At 42.2% G+C, this 21,561-nt stretch overlaps 1 protein-coding gene across 1 annotated transcript in view; it reads right to left on the minus strand.

Annotated features, from left to right (window-relative positions):
* The window catches only part of HSPA4 (heat shock protein family A (Hsp70) member 4), a 424,381-nt gene that overhangs the window by 385,876 nt on the left and 16,944 nt on the right, over window positions 1-21,561 (minus strand). The window contains exons 2-3 of the mRNA XM_078653080.1: window positions 11,074-11,131; window positions 5,538-5,678 (exon numbers count right to left, since the gene is read on the minus strand). Coding sequence (XP_078509206.1) covers window positions 5,538-5,678; window positions 11,074-11,131 — 199 coding nt within the window. The remainder of the gene's footprint in view (window positions 1-5,537; window positions 5,679-11,073; window positions 11,132-21,561) is intronic.

The following is a 21,561-nucleotide window of genomic DNA, read 5'->3' on the forward strand; positions in this document are numbered from 1 at the left end:
CAATCAGAGTAGAAACGCACCTGGTGTAATTCATTCAAACTTTTATAAATTATCGAGTGTGTTGGGGAGTCAGATATGAATAAACTTCAACAAGACATCTAAACTGCAACCGAATAGCATTGGCAACGGTATGCTGGCCACCTAAGCAGCACCTGAACATTATTGGAAATTGTAGGGTTTTCATTCATTTCAGTTCCTCATTACTGTCCCTTCAGGAAGAAGGTGAAGTGTGACTTTGGTGAGGGAAACGTGAGAAGGGGATATTATGGTGAAAAGGAGGCATTTGCTTTAGGCAATGTACACCATACAAATGCAACCTTGTGGCAAAAAGAACTGGGTTGGAGACTCCTTCCCCCAACTGCTCTCATCTTGGTCATATTCCCGCTATTTAGCCATAAATAGAACGTTTAATTATAAACAAAAGTCCTCCTCTGTCGTGCCCCTGTCCCCATCCTCTTATAAATGAAATGGTTGACCCAACTCCTAGCCGACCTTAGCAATTAATTTAAAAAGGAATAGGATACATTGGTTTGTTCTACCATTTTTTCAGGGCAGTCATTTCTGGAGGCTACAGGTGCATCAGTAATATGGCATGGGTAGAAATATAAGATTTTAGGCTAATAGATTATATTGGCAGAATGTTTTTCTTCTTTAAAAAGCCAATTCAATAAAAAAAATACTAGTGTAAAGCAATATGATTAGCAACACCTTTCATTTATTCAATGATAGGAAAAAAAGAGGTAAGTAGGTTACCGCTTCACATATATCAAACAAGAATTGTTTTATTTTTTTTTTATTTAAAACAGGAGGCAGTAGCAAAAGTAATCCATCATGCGCCACAATAGTAGTTTCCTCCGTTTTTTAGTTTTTTAAAAGAAAACTTGAAAGGGCGTGCAGTTAAGAATTTAAAAAAGATTTCAATGATGGAAATCAGATCACAAACAAGCATTGGGTCCTGGGGGAGGTGGGCTAGCGCGGTAAATGAAAATATGACTTCTCATTAGCTGCTTCTTCCACCTAGCCCATAATAAGTTAATAATCCTCTTGATCGGTCACCTTTACGCTTTGATAAAATGCACAAGACCATATTGTACAATAAAAAAAAAAAAGTAAGTGAGACATTGGAGAATTGGCTAGTCTAACCTGCAGGAGCTTGCATTGTGGGCACAGCTGCAGGTCCCAGTTTTTACTCAAGGTGATTGTTGGATCGATGTCCCCTAAATAAATGTTGCTGGTGCCCAGGAGTTTACTTTCAGGAGTGATGCCCGTTCACATGCTCCACTGGTGCTTTGGGCCCCTTCCCCTGTAGCCGTCACAATTAGTTCAAAATCACAATCTCCAAATTGTTCACTCTGTAACGGATGTAGGTTTTCAAAACTGGAATTGATTTATTCCACTAGAGACCATGGGAGATGCTGAAGATGTCTGTACAGTTAAAATAATTTGAGGCCCAAGGGGCCTATGAGTTTGAACTAGACAAAAGCAAACTCTGCTCTACAAGAAAGCGGTATTTTGCAACAGCCAACAGAAACATTAGCAGAAATAAAATGTAAAGCTAGTGTGTTTACATGACCAAGCCGCAAGACTACATTTTGAGACGAACTGTGGGCTAGATCCTTAGATTAATAGTGATGGCACAGGAGTCCAGCAGGGCAGCGGATGTATAACAGAAATATTGTCAAAGCATTTGTAGATTACAATACTATTTCTCTCTAGAACTTACAGTGCAAATAAAACTGATCCAATACCTTGATAATACGAAGAGGATTAATGTTATTAGACTCATTACTTGAACCCAGCTCGCCAAATGAAATTAAAGAACCTGATGTTCTAACCTGCAAATTCTCTTAACAGTTCAGTGCTGCCATTGTGCCCATTTCAAAATGGATCCTACCGCCATTGTGAACGATAAGGTAAAACCAGATCCCTTTTCTTTATATGGATATTATGGCCCTACTTGAGTGGTAGCTAATGAGGTGAAACAGTGTTAGTTTCTTTTCCCAACAAGTGCCACATCACACAATCTCTGAAAACTATTTGTTCTTCTTGTCTAGATATATACCAGACTGCAGAAGTCTGAGGAACTTCTAATGCAAAAAAAAAAAAAAATAACGTTGACTCCTTGGAAGGGTGCCTTGCTACAAGCGGTGCTCTGCAGCTTGGGCACAGCAGACTATTTCAGTAAGCAATTTTAATACTCCAAACCAGTTGCTCTCGTGAGGAGCAAGGGGACTTTCTCAGATCTAGTTTCTATGTCTCTTGAAACTAGGCATGATGGTGGAATGACTGCTGCAGATCGAGCTTTATTACATGCTACTCAGGTACAAGTTTGCACCCTACTGATACCACACACTTTCACATCTCCGATCCTGAAAGGGAGACTACCACTGGCCTTAAATACAAACAAATACTATACCCATGTTTTAAGTCAATGTTGTGCTCTGTGCCACTCCACTCTGGTGTAATTAGGCCAAAAAGGCAATGCTAACACATATTTACTCATCAGCACTCTGTCAGACAATACAGCCTTCCTATTTACCTCTGACCAAAGGCAAAGGTCATCTTACAACAAATTAAATTACTAAGCTTGGGAGACCTATTGATGTATCAGCAAACTCGCTCTTTGGACAATTTCATTGCGATACACCACCCAACAGCGCGCTGTTCTGTAGCTGGTTTTGATACTATAGGTTTACTGGTTCAAAGCCCTTTAAGACACAACTTAATAAGACAATCACAGATGCAGTGGTGGTACTGTTGCAGTCAAACTGTTTATGTCTTGATTAACAGTCGCTACAAATTACTACACTTGTACTGTTACACGAGTAACACCAGCGTGCCCAAGGCTGATATTATCCATCTCAATTGGTTTAGCCCAAAGATAGCAGCATACGGGGCAACTTTTGAACACCCAAACGGTTTTGAGGCAGTATAAGACTTAGCAGTTCATTAACAAACAAGTCAATTATATTAACAGTTTTAGCTGTAACTGCTACCAAAGATACTAGTGAAAAGTTAAGATTTTAAAAATAAAAAGCTGTCCTTTCCTTCAACATGGGATTGTTACAGGCTGAATGGAGTAACACGCCCCTTACCCCAAGAGTGCAGTAAATAAAGCGGGTTTAATAAAACAGGTGTCACAAGGAGCCGTTCAGATCTGCTCTAGAGATCCCAATCTAGAAAGTCATGTTTGGTGAATTCAGAAAAATGAGTTGAATGCACTTAAATAAGTTATCAATTGTCACGAGTTAATCTGTAAGTCTTAAGTGTCCTGATGCATAAAAATAAGGAATAAAGAGATCAATATATGTTGTGGAATCATCACTACCATGTCCAGTGAAAATAAAGTAACCGGGGAAAGAGGGAGCGGTGAGGCGGGAGGTAGACAAGTAAAAGGGAGGGGGGACCTGAGTGTGTAGCACAGGGTTTTATTTTCTGTGAGTCCCCTTCCTCACATTTCATCCGTTCAGATTGGTCTTTCACCCCGAATTCTGGAAGATCATAGCTCTTTACCCCCCCCCGTATTTTTCACAATACACAGTACTGCCCTGACCTGCCCCACCACAACCTTCCCTAAACCTCACTAGAATCACCTGTCCTGTATCACGACATTCCCCAAACACCGAACTGGTGTAGTGACGGATACAGTATCGCACAATGGCGTATCGTTTAGGGGTGACTGATGGCTCCTTGTTTTCTTTTCTCTTATGAGCCTCCGTGGGAGATCCATCAGCCCCAAAGAAATCCGAACAACCCAAAGCTCGCAGGAAGCGAGGAACCGCACGAGAGAAAGGATATCCGGAAGAAGGCAGATAGTCCCCCAAGGACAATTTTCAAAACAACCAACAAAGTCTTGAATAAAACTCGCCAACTGGCCCACTTTATACAACCTCCATGTCTGTTTATCCGGCCCGCACTCCCACAGTAAGCATCGTGATTATAGAGCTCACGTTGAGGAGAATGGTTTCAGACTGAAAGAAAGGCTTCATAGATACGAAAAAGAGAAGTTACTTACATGTCAGGCATGTTGTTTTATTAAGGAAAAAACAGCTAAAGCATCTTGACACATCAAGATTGAAACTACGCTTTTGGTACACGGAGAAGAGGGGATTTTTATGTGCGAGTCATAATGCCGATACTGGAGGCACAATATCACTGTGCCTGCAAAAAAAGGCCCGAAAAAGTTGAGGGTGAGATATGTGACCAATAAGGATTCATTTGTTTTTGATTCACATCACCGTGGAAGCAACCATACTCCGAATACTAGCAGGTCAATATTTAGAATGTCTCATTCTCTGCCCCATAAAGTATCCTGCACATTGCAGCTTGAAAGATGCCCCCCTGGAGTTGACTAGGTTACTTATACTGCAGCACTTTCAACCTCCACTTAGTTTAAGCTCACTGGTACTCACAGTGGATCTGTGGGTTGGTTTTCCTAGTCAAGAGTGACTAGCCAAGCAATGTCAAGAAGGTATTTAACTCTTGACGTCGACAAGTTTATGTCCCGGAGTAAATTAGTCTGAACAAGCTAGCTGTACTAAAAACTTACCTTGTAGGTTTTGGCAAATGGTATTCAAACCAGCTTTTATGACCACATTGGCACATCCAGTTAGGTAAACCACTATTATTCACTAGTAGTAGAAAAAGACAATTTTTTGAAAATATTTAGAGCATGTGAGGAGTACCTTTCGATAAAGGCATGTTAAAGAAATGAGGTTTCCACACAGTTTTAAATATAAGAAAATGCTGTTTTACTATTGAGTAATCTATATCCCCTAACTCAACTTTAGAAATCATCTCAAACCTCATTCTACTACTCTTTCCAATGCCCTACCCTATTTCCCACCCTATACCTCTCTAAATATATGCTCTATCTCCACTCTCTCATCCCAAACCACTAATATGATCTCCAAAATAACCCTTCCTAGACTCTTCCCTCCTCTACCCCTCCTTGCATCTTTCTATACCTTTTTTACTTTTCAGATCTCCCAAACAAGCCTTTCTTAAACCATTCCCTTTCACTCATCCCCATCCACCTCCCCATTACTCATCAAAAACCCCATACTACTGCTATGAACTCCCAAAAAAAAGGATGCTTTTCTAGACCATTCCCTCTCTTATTTCTCCACTATTCCTTTTCAATCCAAATAACAGACTAACGTGCCCACCGCTTAAATTAGTTTCATATTTCCATTTACTAATTCCACACTAATTCGGTTTGGGGTCCGGAGTAGCGTGCTACCGGCCAAAAAGCACTTCAACATCTCATTTGGGGTGGCAAGCGCTATATAAATGCAAACATTTCCTCCCTCTTCTATCCCTCCACTATCCTTCTCAATCCAAAACAACAGACTAACATATACACCACTCAAATTAGTTTCCATTTCACTATACTAATTCACCGCTAATCCTCTGAGTTCCAAAGTAGCAAGCTACTCCCCGGAAAAGCGACTGGACGCCTCATCTGGGGTAGTAAACGCTATATAAATGAAATTACAATACAGTATTGTTTATAGTATATTTCTCACAATACCCACCTTGATCCCAGCTGCCCCTGTCGGCAACTGAACAAGTTCATAGGCTAAACCGGATTTTTCAGTTTGAATGAAAGGATCAGAGTATGCACGGCCATGAAATCTTTTAAAACCTTGTAGCGTGTTTCTTGCATTTGAAATTACCTGACAAGAAATAAGAAAAATACAAAATCAAAAAGCATTAATTAAATATTTTTACAACATTCAAGCTATCGTCACTGAAGATCTGAAAGCATATCACTCAATTCAAAAGGACAGTGAGGCCTTTTCTTGTGGTCTCAGGACAGTGGTAGACTACCGATAACAATTGTAACAATTATTGTTTATCACTGGTGTTCTGAGGACTGATCATTTATGCTTTCAAACAAACCATGCAGTCCTTTTGAGCACTTGATCCTCTCGGCTGTGCGGGAGGTTAAACAGTATTTGTAGTGCCCTTTGCTCCCACACCTGAAGGCACACAGTGGCCTTAAAAATGAAATAATTCTTACATGCATCTTGTTTGTAGGCATGTTCACTGAAATCACTACCTTTATCCTTCTCTCACAAACAGAAGCTTCGGAAACAGCTCTTATGCCCTCATCCAAAACCCTGTAGAGAACTACCTTCACTAGCATATTAAGCACTTTCTTCAAGAGGCATTGTACCATCTATCTGTGTCCACCTCCCCTTTCCCATACTCGTCAGAATTTACTTGAGTGGGACGGTAGATCAAACCTGAAGACAAGACATGAAATAAAATACCTTTAATCACTTTTATTCCATTTATCCCAGCCTTTTCTCAAATCAGTCAACTTTCCCCTACTCTTTTTTTATATTGTACCCACTCAATTTCCTTGTTCTTTACAAACTCCCTTTCAAGCCTACTTAACCAAGTCCCCTAAAGCACTCTACTGTGCTATCACCCAGTTCCCAAATATTTCCATCAGCTCCAACAGGTCCTTATTTGATGTCTATCCTACCAGATTTTAAACTTCATCCATCCATTTCGATTTCTGGGCAAATACAGCCACCCAGCTGCTTCCTCTACTCTAGCACATGCCCCTTACTATCCTGCCACTCCTCCCTTAACCCATTAGCACCTCTACCCAATTCTCACAAACTGAACATTACGTGGCTACTCCTGCCATCCCCATACAGAAATCTTCAAAGCACAAACATAGGCATGACATCTGACACTGTACCCTGGCACAGCAAAAGCCCAAGGTGTCAAGACATCCACCTACCTTCCTTGACTCCAGCACAAACATGCCAACTGATATCTAGTTCCAGCACAGCAAAACATGGATTACTTGCCAATAAAACTATCTGCCCAGCTGACTTTCTATCCTGGTGTGAATATGCCCCGGGTCAGCCAACACTAGCCTAGGACACAAATCAAATGTCCACTAACATCCTCTCCAAACCCATCAAAACTCCAAGGTATTATTCCCACACAACAATAATATGTACACCACCAACTTATTACTTGCTAAACAATATCATTCAGCATGCAGTTAGACCGGCTATTCAGAACAAATCTGGATGGCAAAAAAAAAAACTCCAAGACACAAGATCATCATGAAGAAGAAAAGACTGGGCTATTCGAATGATATATGAAGAGACAGTGTACACCACGCACACACAAGTTCTCAGCATATAAAAGTAAAGCCCTACCAATCAAGCAATACATGCCACAATCAAGAAAAAAGAGGGAGATCCCCTATATGCCAATATGGGACAGGGTACCGCTGATGCTGCACCGGGAGCGAAATGACAGGGAGGCCGCTGATTTTTAATAAGACAACTTGAACCTAAAAGAAAGAAAAAAAGAAGTCCAAAAGCGATTATCAAAATCGGAAATAGAAGGAAGTGATTTAAACTCCTCCAGACCCCATGAGGGGACCTCAAACTACATAACGAAAGTAGAAGTTTATATAACCTATCAGAACGGTGGTCATTCCTGGTGCAGCAAACCTATTCAACATATGTATTCCTGGATTAAGGTAACATATCTTTTTATGATATGGAGAACATACCCCTATGAGATTGAGAAATAGAGGGTAAACCTAGACAGTATATTACGAATCTGTCTCATTTGATTTCCAAGTGATTTTAAAAACCCGTCCTGAAGAAGGTGTGACACACTGGTCAAGACACCGAAACGCTGCGTCGACTCTTTGGTTTTTATTGTAATGTTTTTGTATAATGATGCAACTTGTGATGTACTGTAATGTGATGAAATTTTAATAAATCATTGTTTTTAATTTACCCAAATACAGTTAGATCCTTTTTTTGAATGCCACAGGAATTATATCTGTTTTGTTTTAGTTTATGATGTTTAGCTGACCTCGAGTAGTTAAAATTGTTTCTCACATGGTTATTAGGGTCCAGGTTGAATAACAGGACTAGGTGTGACACAACAATTGTGTTGAAGCCACGCTAGGTCCTTTGGGAACAAGGGGCTGTGACAGAGGGTATTTCCTGACAACTAGGGACTTTTTGGTGTTTTAACAATACATGCCACAATGACACCCTTATTCCTATTGACAAACTGTTCCCACACTCCCACAGCGGGTTGCTTTCTACAACAACTGTCAGAACCCACAGAGTTAAGACAATCTTAGGGCATGACAAGACGCCTAAGAAAAGAGCCGAGCAAAAGTCTTCCTCTCAAATACCTAACTGTAGTGTTGTGAAGTAACCTACGAATATGTTCAGAATCCCAGAATGAATTTCCCCTAGCCACGTTACAACATAAAATCCCCTTGCCCTCTCTCTGCCAAGGAGCTCAAGCCACTCTAGTACTTACTCCTCTGCAAGGGATTAACCAAACAGACTTTAATCAAGATTGCTCAACAATTAGAAACAGGAGCAAAACTCAGAGGGGCTAGACTACACTTACACTGTAAACCCTGATATCCTATCACCTCTAACAATCTTGATTTTGCATCAGCTTCCACATTCTCTGGTTGGTCTGTGACGAAGGCACTGTGCTGAATACAGCAATCCCTTCAAAGAATCAGTCAAACAAAAAGCTCACACCCTAGACTCCGTCTTCAACCTGCTCTTACAAGTTAGCATGCCGCACTCCAATAAAACCCACTTTGGAGATTGATGGCTTGGACGGAGTGTGACTGTAGTGCTCGGATTATTTGTCCTATTTGGACTGACGGTGACTGTTGTCCACCGCCATCTCAGTATATACCCATGAATCCTTTATTTCAGCCTTATTTGTGCCTATTTGTAGGGTTTACCTATTGGCTTTGGCATGATTCTGTGCCTTCTTTGCCTCTTTTCGGGCCTGGAGACCTAAACTAGAGAGAAGTCATCTTTGTTCTTGCCTCAGCTGTCTGAGATGCTTGTAGGTTAAAGGTAATGCTTAGAGTCTAGCCTGTTGTTCGCTAGTGAGGAGCCAGTGAAGACTGGTTCTTATCGAAGGAATGTGTTGGTCTCTTGGGTCCTAGACGCAACACGCAAGTGGCCACTGCGGGTGCGCAGGGAGCCTGGGAGCTGGCACAGGAATTCGGTGGGAGGCAGACTGCTGCTGGAAATTTCCATGAGGAGAGAGCATTCTATATTATCAGAGGGCAAGAGAGCAGAGGGGCAGATGGTTTTTGGAGCAGTTGGAATTACATGTGCAGAAGGGAACGTGCAGTGTGCTGAGAAAGAGCCAGCTACAGTTTGAGTTAGAAGGATTTGTCTGCTGGAAAAACCAGGAGGAGCTGACAGTTGGAGAGAGGAGATGATTCTTTGGAGTTGATAAAGTCAGTTTGGAGTTTGGAGTACAGCTGACAGTTGGAGCCAGTGAAGTGCAGAAGCCATGAGGAACAACAGAGGTTGGCACGTTGGTGCAGAGAGTCCTGATTCAACCAGAGGGACAGAGAGAATTGGATCGCCTTTCTGAGGGTGAGGTGTTCAAAGAATACTATCATTATATCTGTTCATAATCAATCACTTTTCTTTCAGCTACCTATTGGTATGCCACAATTAATCACTTTCCTTTTAGTTCCTCATTCTATCATTGTCATGTTTAATCATCTTTACTTTTCAGTTCTTTATATAAATGTATGTGTAGGTGATTGTTTGTTAGTTGTGTAATAAAGAGACCCCTTTTGCATCGGAGTATTGTTTCCATGATAAAGTTAACCTTTCTTTTTAGCCAGGTGCTGACGAACAGAAGGATGGGACATTTCCTTCTGAGATGGTAACTGATGACAGGGGAGAGTGTAAATCATATCAGGGAATAATTCTTGAATGTAATAATTGAATGTAATAATTCGGCAGTTCTTGTGTGTGAGGCTCCTATCCATTACATAAGGGATAATAATAATTCATATGAGATAGAAGATACTTCCAGTAGATATTAGGTACTTAGGAAATTCCCAATAGAGAGCAGGAGGTATTAATGGGACAGTGGGGACACTATAAAGAGAGATCGCTCAGGATAGGGCGTTATATACTGGAGCTGCTCCCCGAAGAGAGAGGGGGTAGAGTAGTCCGGGTCGGATTGCCGTGGGACTACAAGTGGGGACACTATAAAGAGAGATCGCTCAGGATAGGGCGTTATATACTGGAGCTGCTCCCCGTAGAGTAGTCCGGGTCGGATTGCCGTGGGAACACTATAAATAGCTGCTCTCCAACACGAGAGAGAGTAGGTTAGCCCGGGCCAGATTGTCGTGGGGCTATAAGGTGAGATCATAGGATATAGGATGGAATTCCGTAGTTTCTCTAGGATTTAGTGGTATATTAGCTGTATAAGCTTGTATATATTGTGGGTTCCCCATTCCCAGGTAAGTACCCCAGGTACTGCTGTAAATAGGGTCTGGGAAGGGATGAAGTTACGTGATGACTGGGTTTGTGGTGTTTGGGTGAGCTGATAACTTGGTCAGGAAATCCGTTCATTACAGTGACCAAACATTGAATGATGCATTTGGAGGAGAAAAAGATATCTAAACTACTGCAGATTCTGGACCAACACAAACACAAGGCTTTTTCAGCTTCATATCCCTGGGTGACCCTCACACTACACCCATCATGACCAAGATACTTAAAAATCTGACAAGAAATGGGAAGGTAATGCAGAAACGTGATATTATTCATCTGCCAGACATACGAAAAAAACTGTTTTTAAGGGCGCTTGAGGTCTTCTCACATATCCGCAATGACCTGTTCATCATGACATGACCAGGTGTCAGATATGCCATTCTCAACATATCTACACAGGACTCTTAGGATGTTGGAAAGCCAATGAAAAAAATCATGAACGACAATTACAGAAAACAAATCTAACAGTCATGATTTATAAATAAGCTGCACTCACAAAGCAATCTTGTGATAACAGAAAATCTTAATTACGTTTAACAGAGTTAATAAGGCAAAACTGGACAGGCTGCAGTGATCCAACTCAGAGTAAAACACATTCAGGATATCAAGAGTCTGAAAACGACTTACAATAATTAGTTGAATCGAGGTGGCAAGTTAAATAAAAAACAAATCCTGACCCTTACTGCGGATTCATCGTCTTTACAAAGAGGGGAAAAATAAACATGCAACTTACTTGACTTTTGGCAGCTGCCCCAATCGACCGGTTTTTGGGACCGAAGGATATACATGCCCTGGAACACATGAAATGTATCAATTAAACATTTGTCAGGTGCATATTAAATGAAAATGTACAATTACATGAACGCAAATACTCAAAGGACCCATTTGCATATCGAATGACCATTCAAAATGTTCACATTTGGATACTGCTTGTTTCCTGAGCATCCAAATGCACTTAAGCTTCAAGCAACCCCAGCTCTCCATTGGAGATGGGTGTGTTCCTTCACACTATTGGATCAACTGTATCATGCTTGCAGTTCGTAATAAAGAACCAGAATAGAACCAAACGACCCCTGAAGTAAATGCAGACTGTGCCAGACGAGACAGTCTCATCAACTGAAAATCTTACTCTCTAAACAAAGTAAAAAGCGAAGAACATAGCACTTGCTCTAAGTGACCAAGTAAAAGTGCATTTCCACCTTTCCCAATTTTAATCATGCAAAGAAAGAGTTAATTCCAAAGTCAAAGCAGACCATTTAATTGATCATATTATGACAGGCATCGGGGTCAAAATTACACTTGCAAAATGGTATAAATCCACTTTAACTAACCGAACCAACAGTCATACTTTAGAAAGTAAACAGTCTTCGATCTTAGAAACAGAGCACCAAAAGTTGCGAACTAACTTATCCGATTCTTGACCTTACAAAATCAATCATTTAAAGTTTAGTACAGCAAACCCTCTGTATGCCCTTCAAGAGAACAATGAACAGGGACAGGCACCACACAGTAAGATGCGATAAGGTCTCAGAGGCCATCCTGGCCCAAAAAACAGAAAAGAATGAATGTTAATAATAAGGAATTAGAAACCTTGTAGCGTGCAGCGCTCAACAAAGCTGTGAAACCAAATCTAGAATTACCACACGTTTCAACTTTAAATAAGTAAAAAGGTAACTGTGGCAAGTAAAAGCAAGTTGAGATTGTGCCTTCTGCAGTAAAGACAAAAACTGGGCTCTGTGCTTCACACACACACACACACACACACACAGGTAAATAGCAGCACCAATAAATATTCACTTGATAAAAAAATACAACTGCTTCCTATAGCAGTAGTCCCTTCGTATCCATATGAACTGAGGAACCGTATAGTGTGCGGCAAGTCAACAACACTTAAAATGTGAAAGAGTTGGGTAAAGAAAGGTGATTGAAACCAGTTATTTTTTTTTAAAAAGGTACACTGAATTGTAAAGGGTGTGATATAATTTGCATGACATCCCATACATTTTGCAAAGCTGCATCTTTGCAGGTGATCACCCTGCTACAAGCTGGGCTGAATTCGCCATATTCTGAATAAAAACACTGTACGAAATGCCGTTTCGTCACATGCCACAGGATATCCGCACCAACCCCAGAGCACTGAGGATGCACACCAGAGACACTTATCATAGGTATAAAGAGCCTACTATAGCTGTCAAACTACAATCAAAACTTGGACCCTGGTGGGCAAACTTTACTCTGCGAATTTCCCCCCGCTGCTCGCCTAAATTCAACGGTCCCTGGCCCGCTGGAAGCCAATGTTCATCTCTTGGCTGGGGCGGATTCACGCAATCAAGATAATAATAATAATAATAATAATAATACCGATATTTATATAGCGCGAACAGCTACCTCGCGTGGAGGTGTCCCGGCGCTGAAGATGACCCTACTACCCAAGCTACTGTACCTTTTCCAGGCTTTACTTATCACCCTTGAAGGGGATTTTTTTCGGCGAATTAAAACGATGATGCTCTACTTCATTTGGCAAGGGGGCCGAGCGCGGTTCTCCTTTGCCACTTTGCGTCGTCCGAGGAAAGAGGGTGGGGTAGGTTTACCAGACATGCATCTATATTACAAGGCGGCTCAACTTCGAGTCTTAGTAGAATGGACCCAGCGTACCTCGGAAAAACATTGGCTACACATAGACAGGAGCGTGACAGGGAGGTCAATCTGGGACTTAGTATAGAAGCTCAAAGGGGACAGGCCCAAGAACGCCTACATTAGTACCCCCACTAGCACAACCCCGAGAGTCTGGGACTCGATTTTGGGGGACGACCGATGGACAACATTCCCTTCCCTTTTACACCCATACATTTTACCCCTGCTTTCCCACCGGCGGCGCTTGAGCGCCCCTTCGATGCTTGGAGGGAGGGGGGCTGCCTAGCACTTACGCACTTATTTCATGGCTCTGCCACACTCACCTTTGATAATTGTATGAGGAACTATGGGGTACAGAGGACGGAACGATACCACCATACCCAGCTCCTACACTGGTGTTTGTCCCCTTCGATGAGAGACTTAGCTACAAGGCACCCCACGCCTTTTGAATCCTTCTTATCAAAGACCTCTGAGATGCGAGGAGTCATCCCCTTTATCTATGGTCTCCTCTTGTCTACTGCCATATCCCCTAGACCTCGCTACATGTCCCTATGGGAGGGGCTACTGGGCCGAGATATCACTGACTCTGAATGGTCCCACCTGTGGTCCGATATAGCCAAACACAACCACTCGGTGGAACTACGGGAGGCCCATCTCAAAACAATGATGGACTGGTACATGTATCCAGCCAAGGTACAGCGGATCTTCCCTGGCTCTACCGACAGGTGTTGGAGGGGTTGCGGCCTACTGGGGGACTTCCGACACATCTGGTGGGACTGCCCGGTTATCAGTCCATACTGGGATGAAATATTAGCTCACATCAAAGAGATCCTGGCATACCGGATAGAGGATTCATTGGCTCATATCCTGCTAGGCCTTAGAGACCCAACCCTTGAGTTCCAGACAAAAGCGGATAAGAAGATAATGTGGCTCTGTATAGGAGCAGCCAAGACAACCCTGGCTGCGGCTTGGAAACGGAAAGAGGCCCCGGCGATCTCCCTTTGGCATGCGAGACTCTGGCGCTTGTTGAGTATGGAGAGAATGGCTGACATCTTTCTGGATGATTTTAAAAACTTTGAATTTTGCTGGGGCCCTCTGGTTCGGTTTCTTTCCTCCGGGCTACCGTCTGCGATGTGCCCTCCCACTGTTCGATCTCTTCATTTGTTCCAACTGTGAATAGTGCTCTTTCCAGACGAGATCTTACCCATAGATGTGCTACCACCACTGGGGGGGGGGGGGGGGGGGGGGGTAGTTTGGGGCCTACGCAGGAGGGGGTGGGATTCTCTCAATTATGTTTTACTGACGTTCATTCGCTCTGCCGAGATGGCTCTATGTTAGCGTGGGGGCAGGAAAGACCAGGCCTCATGGGACCATTACTCAGAGGCGACCCACGTTTCTAATGGGACTTAAACTCTACTGATTGCCTGATCGGAGATGGGCCCATGCCATGCTCTGTGGATTCCTCTGTAACACGGCCAACACTGGCCTTGTTCAATGTTACCCCCCCAGAGGTCCTGGTCTATACACCGTTTGGATTCCTCATCTGCCCCCTGCGTGGGAAGCTGTGCGGGATTGTCGCATGTTTTTTTTGAGTGCTAAAAATGCTAATAAACATACCTTTCTTAAGAAGGGGACTTCGGGAACTTCAACCACATTCATTTGTACTCTGGTGAAGAGTCTTCTGGGATTTGCTAACTTCATAAACTGCATACAGTTGTTTAGTATCTTCTTTAAAAGGTGTTCTACCAGGAAACGCTTGGACTTATTTCCCCATTACTTTTAAGTAGGGAATTCTTACCTTTTAGATTGCATCTGTCAGAAATGTGTAGATTTTTTAATTTGAGAGCCAATCAGACCTCTTAGTCAAACAGCTAATTTCATTTTAAATGTTATTAGATATCATTGTCAATCTTCAATTTATGGGGCTACAGCTTGGCCAGGCCAGGACAAATGACTGCAATAAGCCAAAAAGTTTAATGTGCTTGTTTTATGAATATATTTCCCTCTGAACCCAACTAACTATGAGAGACATCAACAAATTAAATTTTTTACAGTTACCACTGGGAATTTAGCAGGGGCTGGAAGTCGTTTTCCAATTAAGACGAGTTACTGCAGAGTAACTGAAAATGTTGCTGGTTCCTCGAGAAATATCTTTGGAAAACAAAGAAACCTAAAGGAGGCACTAGTTAAGAACAAACATGTAGGTCCATTCCGGGGGCTCCAGAAAAGTATGCTATAAGAACATCCTAGATTTAGCAGGGAGTCAAAAATGTAAAACTATTATGTGCAACTTTGGTCATGGACAGAGTTGGAAAGGGCAGATGAGAGGTAGAGATGATAACTCCTGATGCCTTTCAGAGACAGACTGGAGAAATGCCTGTGAACAAGTAAAGAGTTTCTTAACGCATGATTTTAATTGCTAGTTTCCCTATTTACATAAAACTCATCTTACTGCTGAGAAATTAGCAATTATCTACTCAGAAAGGTAGTCTGCTTGCAGCAGATTATGTACATGACGTGGGCCTGTCTTCAAGTTGAGACCTTCTGGGTATGCATAGTTGATTGCCTGAAGAGGACAATGCGGGTAATGCTGGAGCAGTCCATAAAGCAGGGTTTATAAGGAATATTTCTTGACCAAAAAAAGCTATAAAACCAGGAACGGGTAACTTTGCCATAAATGTGCCCAATAAAAGCAATGTATATAGCACACCCAGCAGAAATGCTGACTAGAATGCCAAACCCTCCGAATAATAGACTCCCTTGAAAGGAGAGTATAAAGAGAATAACTGGGGTATTGTGGGGGGTTGGATTGTATAACTCGGATGTGAATGCTTGTTGTGCTCTGGATGTTGCAATGGTAAACTGGGGTATGGAATAATATTAATTGCTATACATGCAAATCTTTGATGTACTCGGAACAGTATGATCGCATGTTATGCGAGAATACGAATAAACACAATTTAAACCCTCCACCCCCCCCCCAAAAAAAGCCAATGCCAATGAATGGTTTCCATATGAGTGTACAAATTTTAATAAAGTGGATACTCTGCCCTTTGGAAATCGCTTTATCGCCTTTTCCATTTAAAATCTAAGGAACAAATCAAAGAAAATAAATTGCCACCGTCAACAGGTATGGCACTGGCGGACGTCTTGGCTTTGCCAATGTTTATTTTGTTTGCGAACGGTTTTTATTTGAAGACACTCATTGCATGACAACAAGCATTGAATAAATGCAAAAAAAGTAAATTTGTTCCTGTAAAAACACATTGCAAAATTAGTCCCTGACACAGGAGAGGACTAATTGTATGGATGTGCATATTGTTCAAGAGCAGAATAGACTTGTTCACTGTCAGCTAAGCCAATGGCTGAAGTTATGTTATGTTATTTAATTTTGTAGAGCGCACGGTTACCCTAAGGTGTCCTGGCGCTAGGTGCTGACTGTGCTACCTCCCCAGTTGTTTTTTTTTTTTTTAAAGGAGGCCACATGTACTTGTTTAGCATTTGAGGATCTTAAGTTCCTGCCTGGAATATACCATTGTAGCCTATGTCTAAGGAACTCTGGACCAATTAGATTCACTGCCTTAAAAACAGTGCAAAGAGCTTTGAAGCAAGTTCTAAGTCTCGCTGGGAGCCAGTGAAGTTTTTCCAGTTCGCTTCTAACAGAGACACACTTAGGAGTTTCAGTCACCAGTCTTGCCGCTGCGTTCTGAACCAGTTGCAGTCGGTTAAGGTGTTGTTCTTGGGCATTGAGGTATAGGCAATTACAATAATCCAAGTGTGACAGTATAAGAGCTGTTACTACTGTCCTCAGATTTTTCTTAGTCAAAAAAGCCTTAATTTTCCTGATTACCATTAGAACCATAAAGCAGGCTGAGGACACCATGCTCACCTGTTCTCCCATGGAGAGACTAGTGCCACCAAGAACTCAAGGTTATTAGCTTTCCTAACAGGTTCCGGGCATTTGCCAAGGTCCTCAGGCCACCACTCCGGGGTCCAGAACCCGGAGATTGTTCCCAAATTTTAAGACCTCGGTCTTGTAGGAATTTAATTTTAGGCAGTTGGAGGACATCCAGATTGATGTAGCCCTCATACACTCATAAAAAGGGGACCCAGTCTCCTTTTCAGCTCCCTCTGTCAGCGTTAACACAATCTGAGTGTCATCAGCGTAGGAGGTGAGCTGAAATCCAAAAGACCTAATAACTTCCGCTAGTGGGGCCACATAAATGTTGAATAAGGTCGGACTACGTGCTGAACCTTGTGGCACCCCACATGGAAGCGTGAAAGGTTCCGAAGCCATCCCATCAAAAACAACGGTCTGCGACCTATTGGATAGGAAGGAATGTATAAGCCTCCATGCAGACCCTTTGACGCCAACTTCCGACAACCAATTTATCAATATTTCGTGATGGACGGCGTCGAAAGCAGCGGATAGATCCAACAGGATGAGTACCGCCTGTCCTCCTCTATCCATAGCTTCCCTAATCTCCTTCGTTGACTTTAACAGAGCCAACTCGGTGCTATGGTAGGCTCTGAAGCCATATTGTGATATATCCAGAGAGTTATTGAGATGGATAAACTCACTAAGTTGGGCGTTCATGCCCTTCTCCAGTCTCTTTGCTGGGAAAGGGAGCCTGGAAATAGGTCTATAGTTATTGGGGTCCTTGGGGTCCAAATTGTTCTTTTTTTAAAAGGGGAAGAATAGATGCCTTTTTCCATGCATTCGGGAACACACCTGCGGTCAAAATGGCATTAAGTAGCGGAGTTAGTGCTGTGCTTATAGTTTTGGGGATTTGTTTTATTATTCACACAGGACAACGGTCACTAGGTGCTCCGGATTTAATCATATTGAGTTCTTTGATTGTATCTTCCCTCTCCAAAGGAGAAAACATATTAAATGACAGTAGGGATCCAGGGTTTCCCGTACTTGTTCCTTTAGTGCCGATTTGTTTTTTTGTAGCGGTTTCAGAAAAAGATAAAAAAATATTGCCAATTTTTTGTTTAAAAAAGCCTGCTATTTCATTACAAAAATCAGAGCCTTTGGCAGTTGCAGGGGTAGATAGTTTCATAATTATATTAAAAAGTTATTTAACATCCGATTTAGCCAACTCAATTTTCCTTGAGTAGTAGTTCTTTACTGTTAACAATAAAAGTTTATATTCTGTGATGCAGATGTTATATTTTGTTTTAATCTCTTCGATATAGTCTTTACGCCATGCCCTTTCGGCTTTTAACATGCCAGCTTCTTGGCTTTAAGTTAATCTGAATACCAAGGAGCCGTGGGTAAGGCTTGTTTGGGGATCCATTTTTTTTTTTATAGGTATCAGTGCATCACTAGCTTTAATTAACCAGTCATTCTACATCTCCGTTGCCTCATCCACATCGGGAGGGGGGTTCGCCGATGTATTTACAAGAGGGTTATCAAAATTCGCAATTGGGCTTACATTGTGCTGTATGCTGAGAGGCGGAAGCAAAATGTGAAAGACTACAGCAGAGCAACGGATAAAGGGGGCTGACTACAACATCTGTAAGTATTTATAGTATATTTATCAAAAACAAAATGGTCTTGGCTAATGCTTGAAACAACAAGGCTAGTCGCTGACATTTGACAGTGGCAATCTCCGCAGGTGAACTGCTTTGACTTGGCGCTGCCATTTTGAAGGCCCGATATCAGAACTTTCAACTTTGTGAGACATATTAACAGGTCGCTGGACTGCACTATTTGGTGAGCTCAGTTAACAGTGCTTGTAGGGCATTGCCTGTACTTGTGAGGGAGACAGAATCGTCCACATAAACGAGGCGTGACAAGAACTTGTCGATTGTTGGCTTATATGTCACAATGCATGATTACATTATCATTAGACTGTAAGAAGGATACAATTGGAAAGACTGTACATCCTTGTCTTTCTTCTGTGATCATGATAATTTTACCCTGCATTAGCCGGAGGGCCATGTCTGGACTGCATTGTGAAAATCGAGGACAGTTCTTTCAAAAGGAATAAACACAAAGTTTTCGTTGCTTTCCGAATCAAATGCTGCCAAGTAATTCATGAATGCAGCAACAGACTCCACAGTATCTCAAAACCAACACATTCCATGTTAAGTACAAGTTATCAACAAATCTATTAATTTACTATTTAGTCCGAAACCATGCAATTCCTTATAGAAGACTCACAAGTTTAGCCTGGCAGAATACCTACTGATAAATACTCTTCCACCAGGACACCTCTTAATGTCCAAATTCTCTCCTCTCTATACCACTTAAGCCATTTAAGTACCTTGTCTACAAAGCATCTTATTTCTTTTTTAATTTCACAAACATTTTTATTGAGAGAGATAAGTGAGCATTACAATAATGAGCATATATCAGACATGGTTCAAGTATCATCAAAAGCATAAAGTAACGGGAACAGAGGGGGGATAAATTAAATGAATTATAATACAATACAATACAATACAATACAACTAAGAAGGGAAAGAAAAAATAGGCATTGCATCAGTACATTTTCAAGTTACACACCCATGAGGGGTGCTAGATAATCATACAACTTATTGAGTGCAGTATCTTGGCTAAAGAGGCAATACTATCTATGACAAAGCGTAGACAACGGTTAAGCTGGTAGGTTTTGATGGGTTCTCTTGGGGAGGGAGCATGTGTGCAACAGATACTCAAGGTGGTTTGAATAGGTCAAAGTGAGCGTCGAGCGAGGACCATAGCTTCCTATAAGGGGGCCGCCAGGGCGTAGCGGTAAGCGCTATATTGTCGGCTCCCCTGAGGTTCGAGACCCAGTTGAGCCAGTGGGGGAAAGAGGCTTTGCCGGTGTCCTTCCAATTATTTAGTACGATTTTAACCGCCGCTGTTAGAAGTAAATCAAGTAGGGTTCTGTCATTTTCATTGAGGGTGACAGCTTTGGTAAAACCGGAGACTAAGGTTGCAAATTCTCTAGGGAGCGACACATGTAGCACCTTGTTAATGAAATCGAAGACTCTATCCCAGTAGCTGGAGACACAAGGGCATTTAAATATTAGATGTTCAAGGTCCCCACCCTCCGCCATACAGTTCCAGCAGGAGTCATCTTCTTTGATGTTGTGCAAGAAGAGTCTCCTGGGGGTCCAAAAAGCTTTATGGAGAAGCCAGAATTTGGTTTGGGATAACGTAGGGCTAATTTTGTGTCGTGTGGTAGACTCCCATATTCTGGCCCACTCCGCTTCCGAAGTTGGTGTGGAAGAGTATGAGTCCCAGAAGGACTGTGTGGATGTTGTCAGTTTGGTGATCTGTGGGCGGATCAGTTTGTACATTCTGGACACCTGATGACCCAGTCTATTAATTGTGTGAAGGTAGCCAGGGAGGGAGGGGGCGGTGTCGTTCAGATCTGCTTTTGAGAGTGCCACTTTGACGTTTAAGAAGTAATAGAAATCTATGGCCTGGAGTTGAAACTTATTTTGTAGTTGGCAGAAAGGAAGTGGCGACGAACCATCAAATAGCTGGTGAGGGAAATGTACACCCTTCTTTATCCAATCAGGATTATTCAGTGGTTTCCCTTTGTATAACAGTTTGGGATTGTGCCACAAGGATTCCCACTTTGACTTACGATATTGGTGGGATAAGAATGTGCTGACATGCAGGAGGGCATCCCTCGTGTGTCTGAAAATGGTACCTGAGGATACAGTGGGATAAGGTTTGGCAGTGAGGAGGGCGGAGGGGTTAAGGCCCAGAAGTAGGGATTTTTCCACCGCCAGCCATACCGGGGTGTAGTCTGTGTGTGGAGTCAGCCAAAATGACCCTTGTCTGGCTAAAAATGCAGTTTGATATAGTTTAAAATCAGCCAGATTGACGCCTCCTAGGGATTTATCAAGCCGTAGTTTTTTCAGGCTAATTCTGGCTTTTTTTCCTTGCCAAAGGAAAGAGGAGATCGTCTTATCTAGTTTGGAGAGGAAATCTTTGGAGAAGGTGAGGGGTAGCATAGTGCTCAGGTAGTTGATTAGTGGTGATATCATCATTTTTATGGATTCCACCCTTCCCCACCAAGTAATAAATCGTGGGGACCAGCCGTCAAGGATTCTTTTGACTTTATTCAGTGTCAGGGTTTCGTTGTGTTTGATGGTGGTCAATAATTTATCTGTAAACTCTATCCCTAAGTATTTTATAGCATCTGTTTGCCAAGCTAGACCTGAGTTGCCAAGGACTTCTTTGGTGGTGAAGATGTTTAGTGGTTTAACTTCGGATTTGTCCTTGTTTAGCTTGTATCCCGACAAGTTCGAGTATTTGCTGATTGAGGACATAAGACCCTCAATTGACTTGGTCGGGTTTTCTGTCGCAATCAATATATCGTCAGCATATGCTGCTAATTTTACTTGAGTATCTCCGAAGGAGACTCCCTGAATGTCCTCATTCCTTTTGATGTCAGTTAGAAGGGGCTCTAGGGCCAAGAGGAAGAGTGCCGGTGAAAGTGGGCAACCCTGTCTGGTGCCTTGGTAGAGGCGAAATGGGTTGGAGAGGGTGCCATTGAGTGCTATTCGAGCCGAAGGGGAGGAGTAAAGGGCCATCACCATAGTGATGAAAGATTGACCTAGATTGAAAGACCGCATA

This window comes from Lissotriton helveticus, chromosome 7, assembly GCF_964261635.1.
Source record: "Lissotriton helveticus chromosome 7, aLisHel1.1, whole genome shotgun sequence".
NCBI lineage: Eukaryota > Metazoa > Chordata > Amphibia > Caudata > Salamandridae > Lissotriton > Lissotriton helveticus.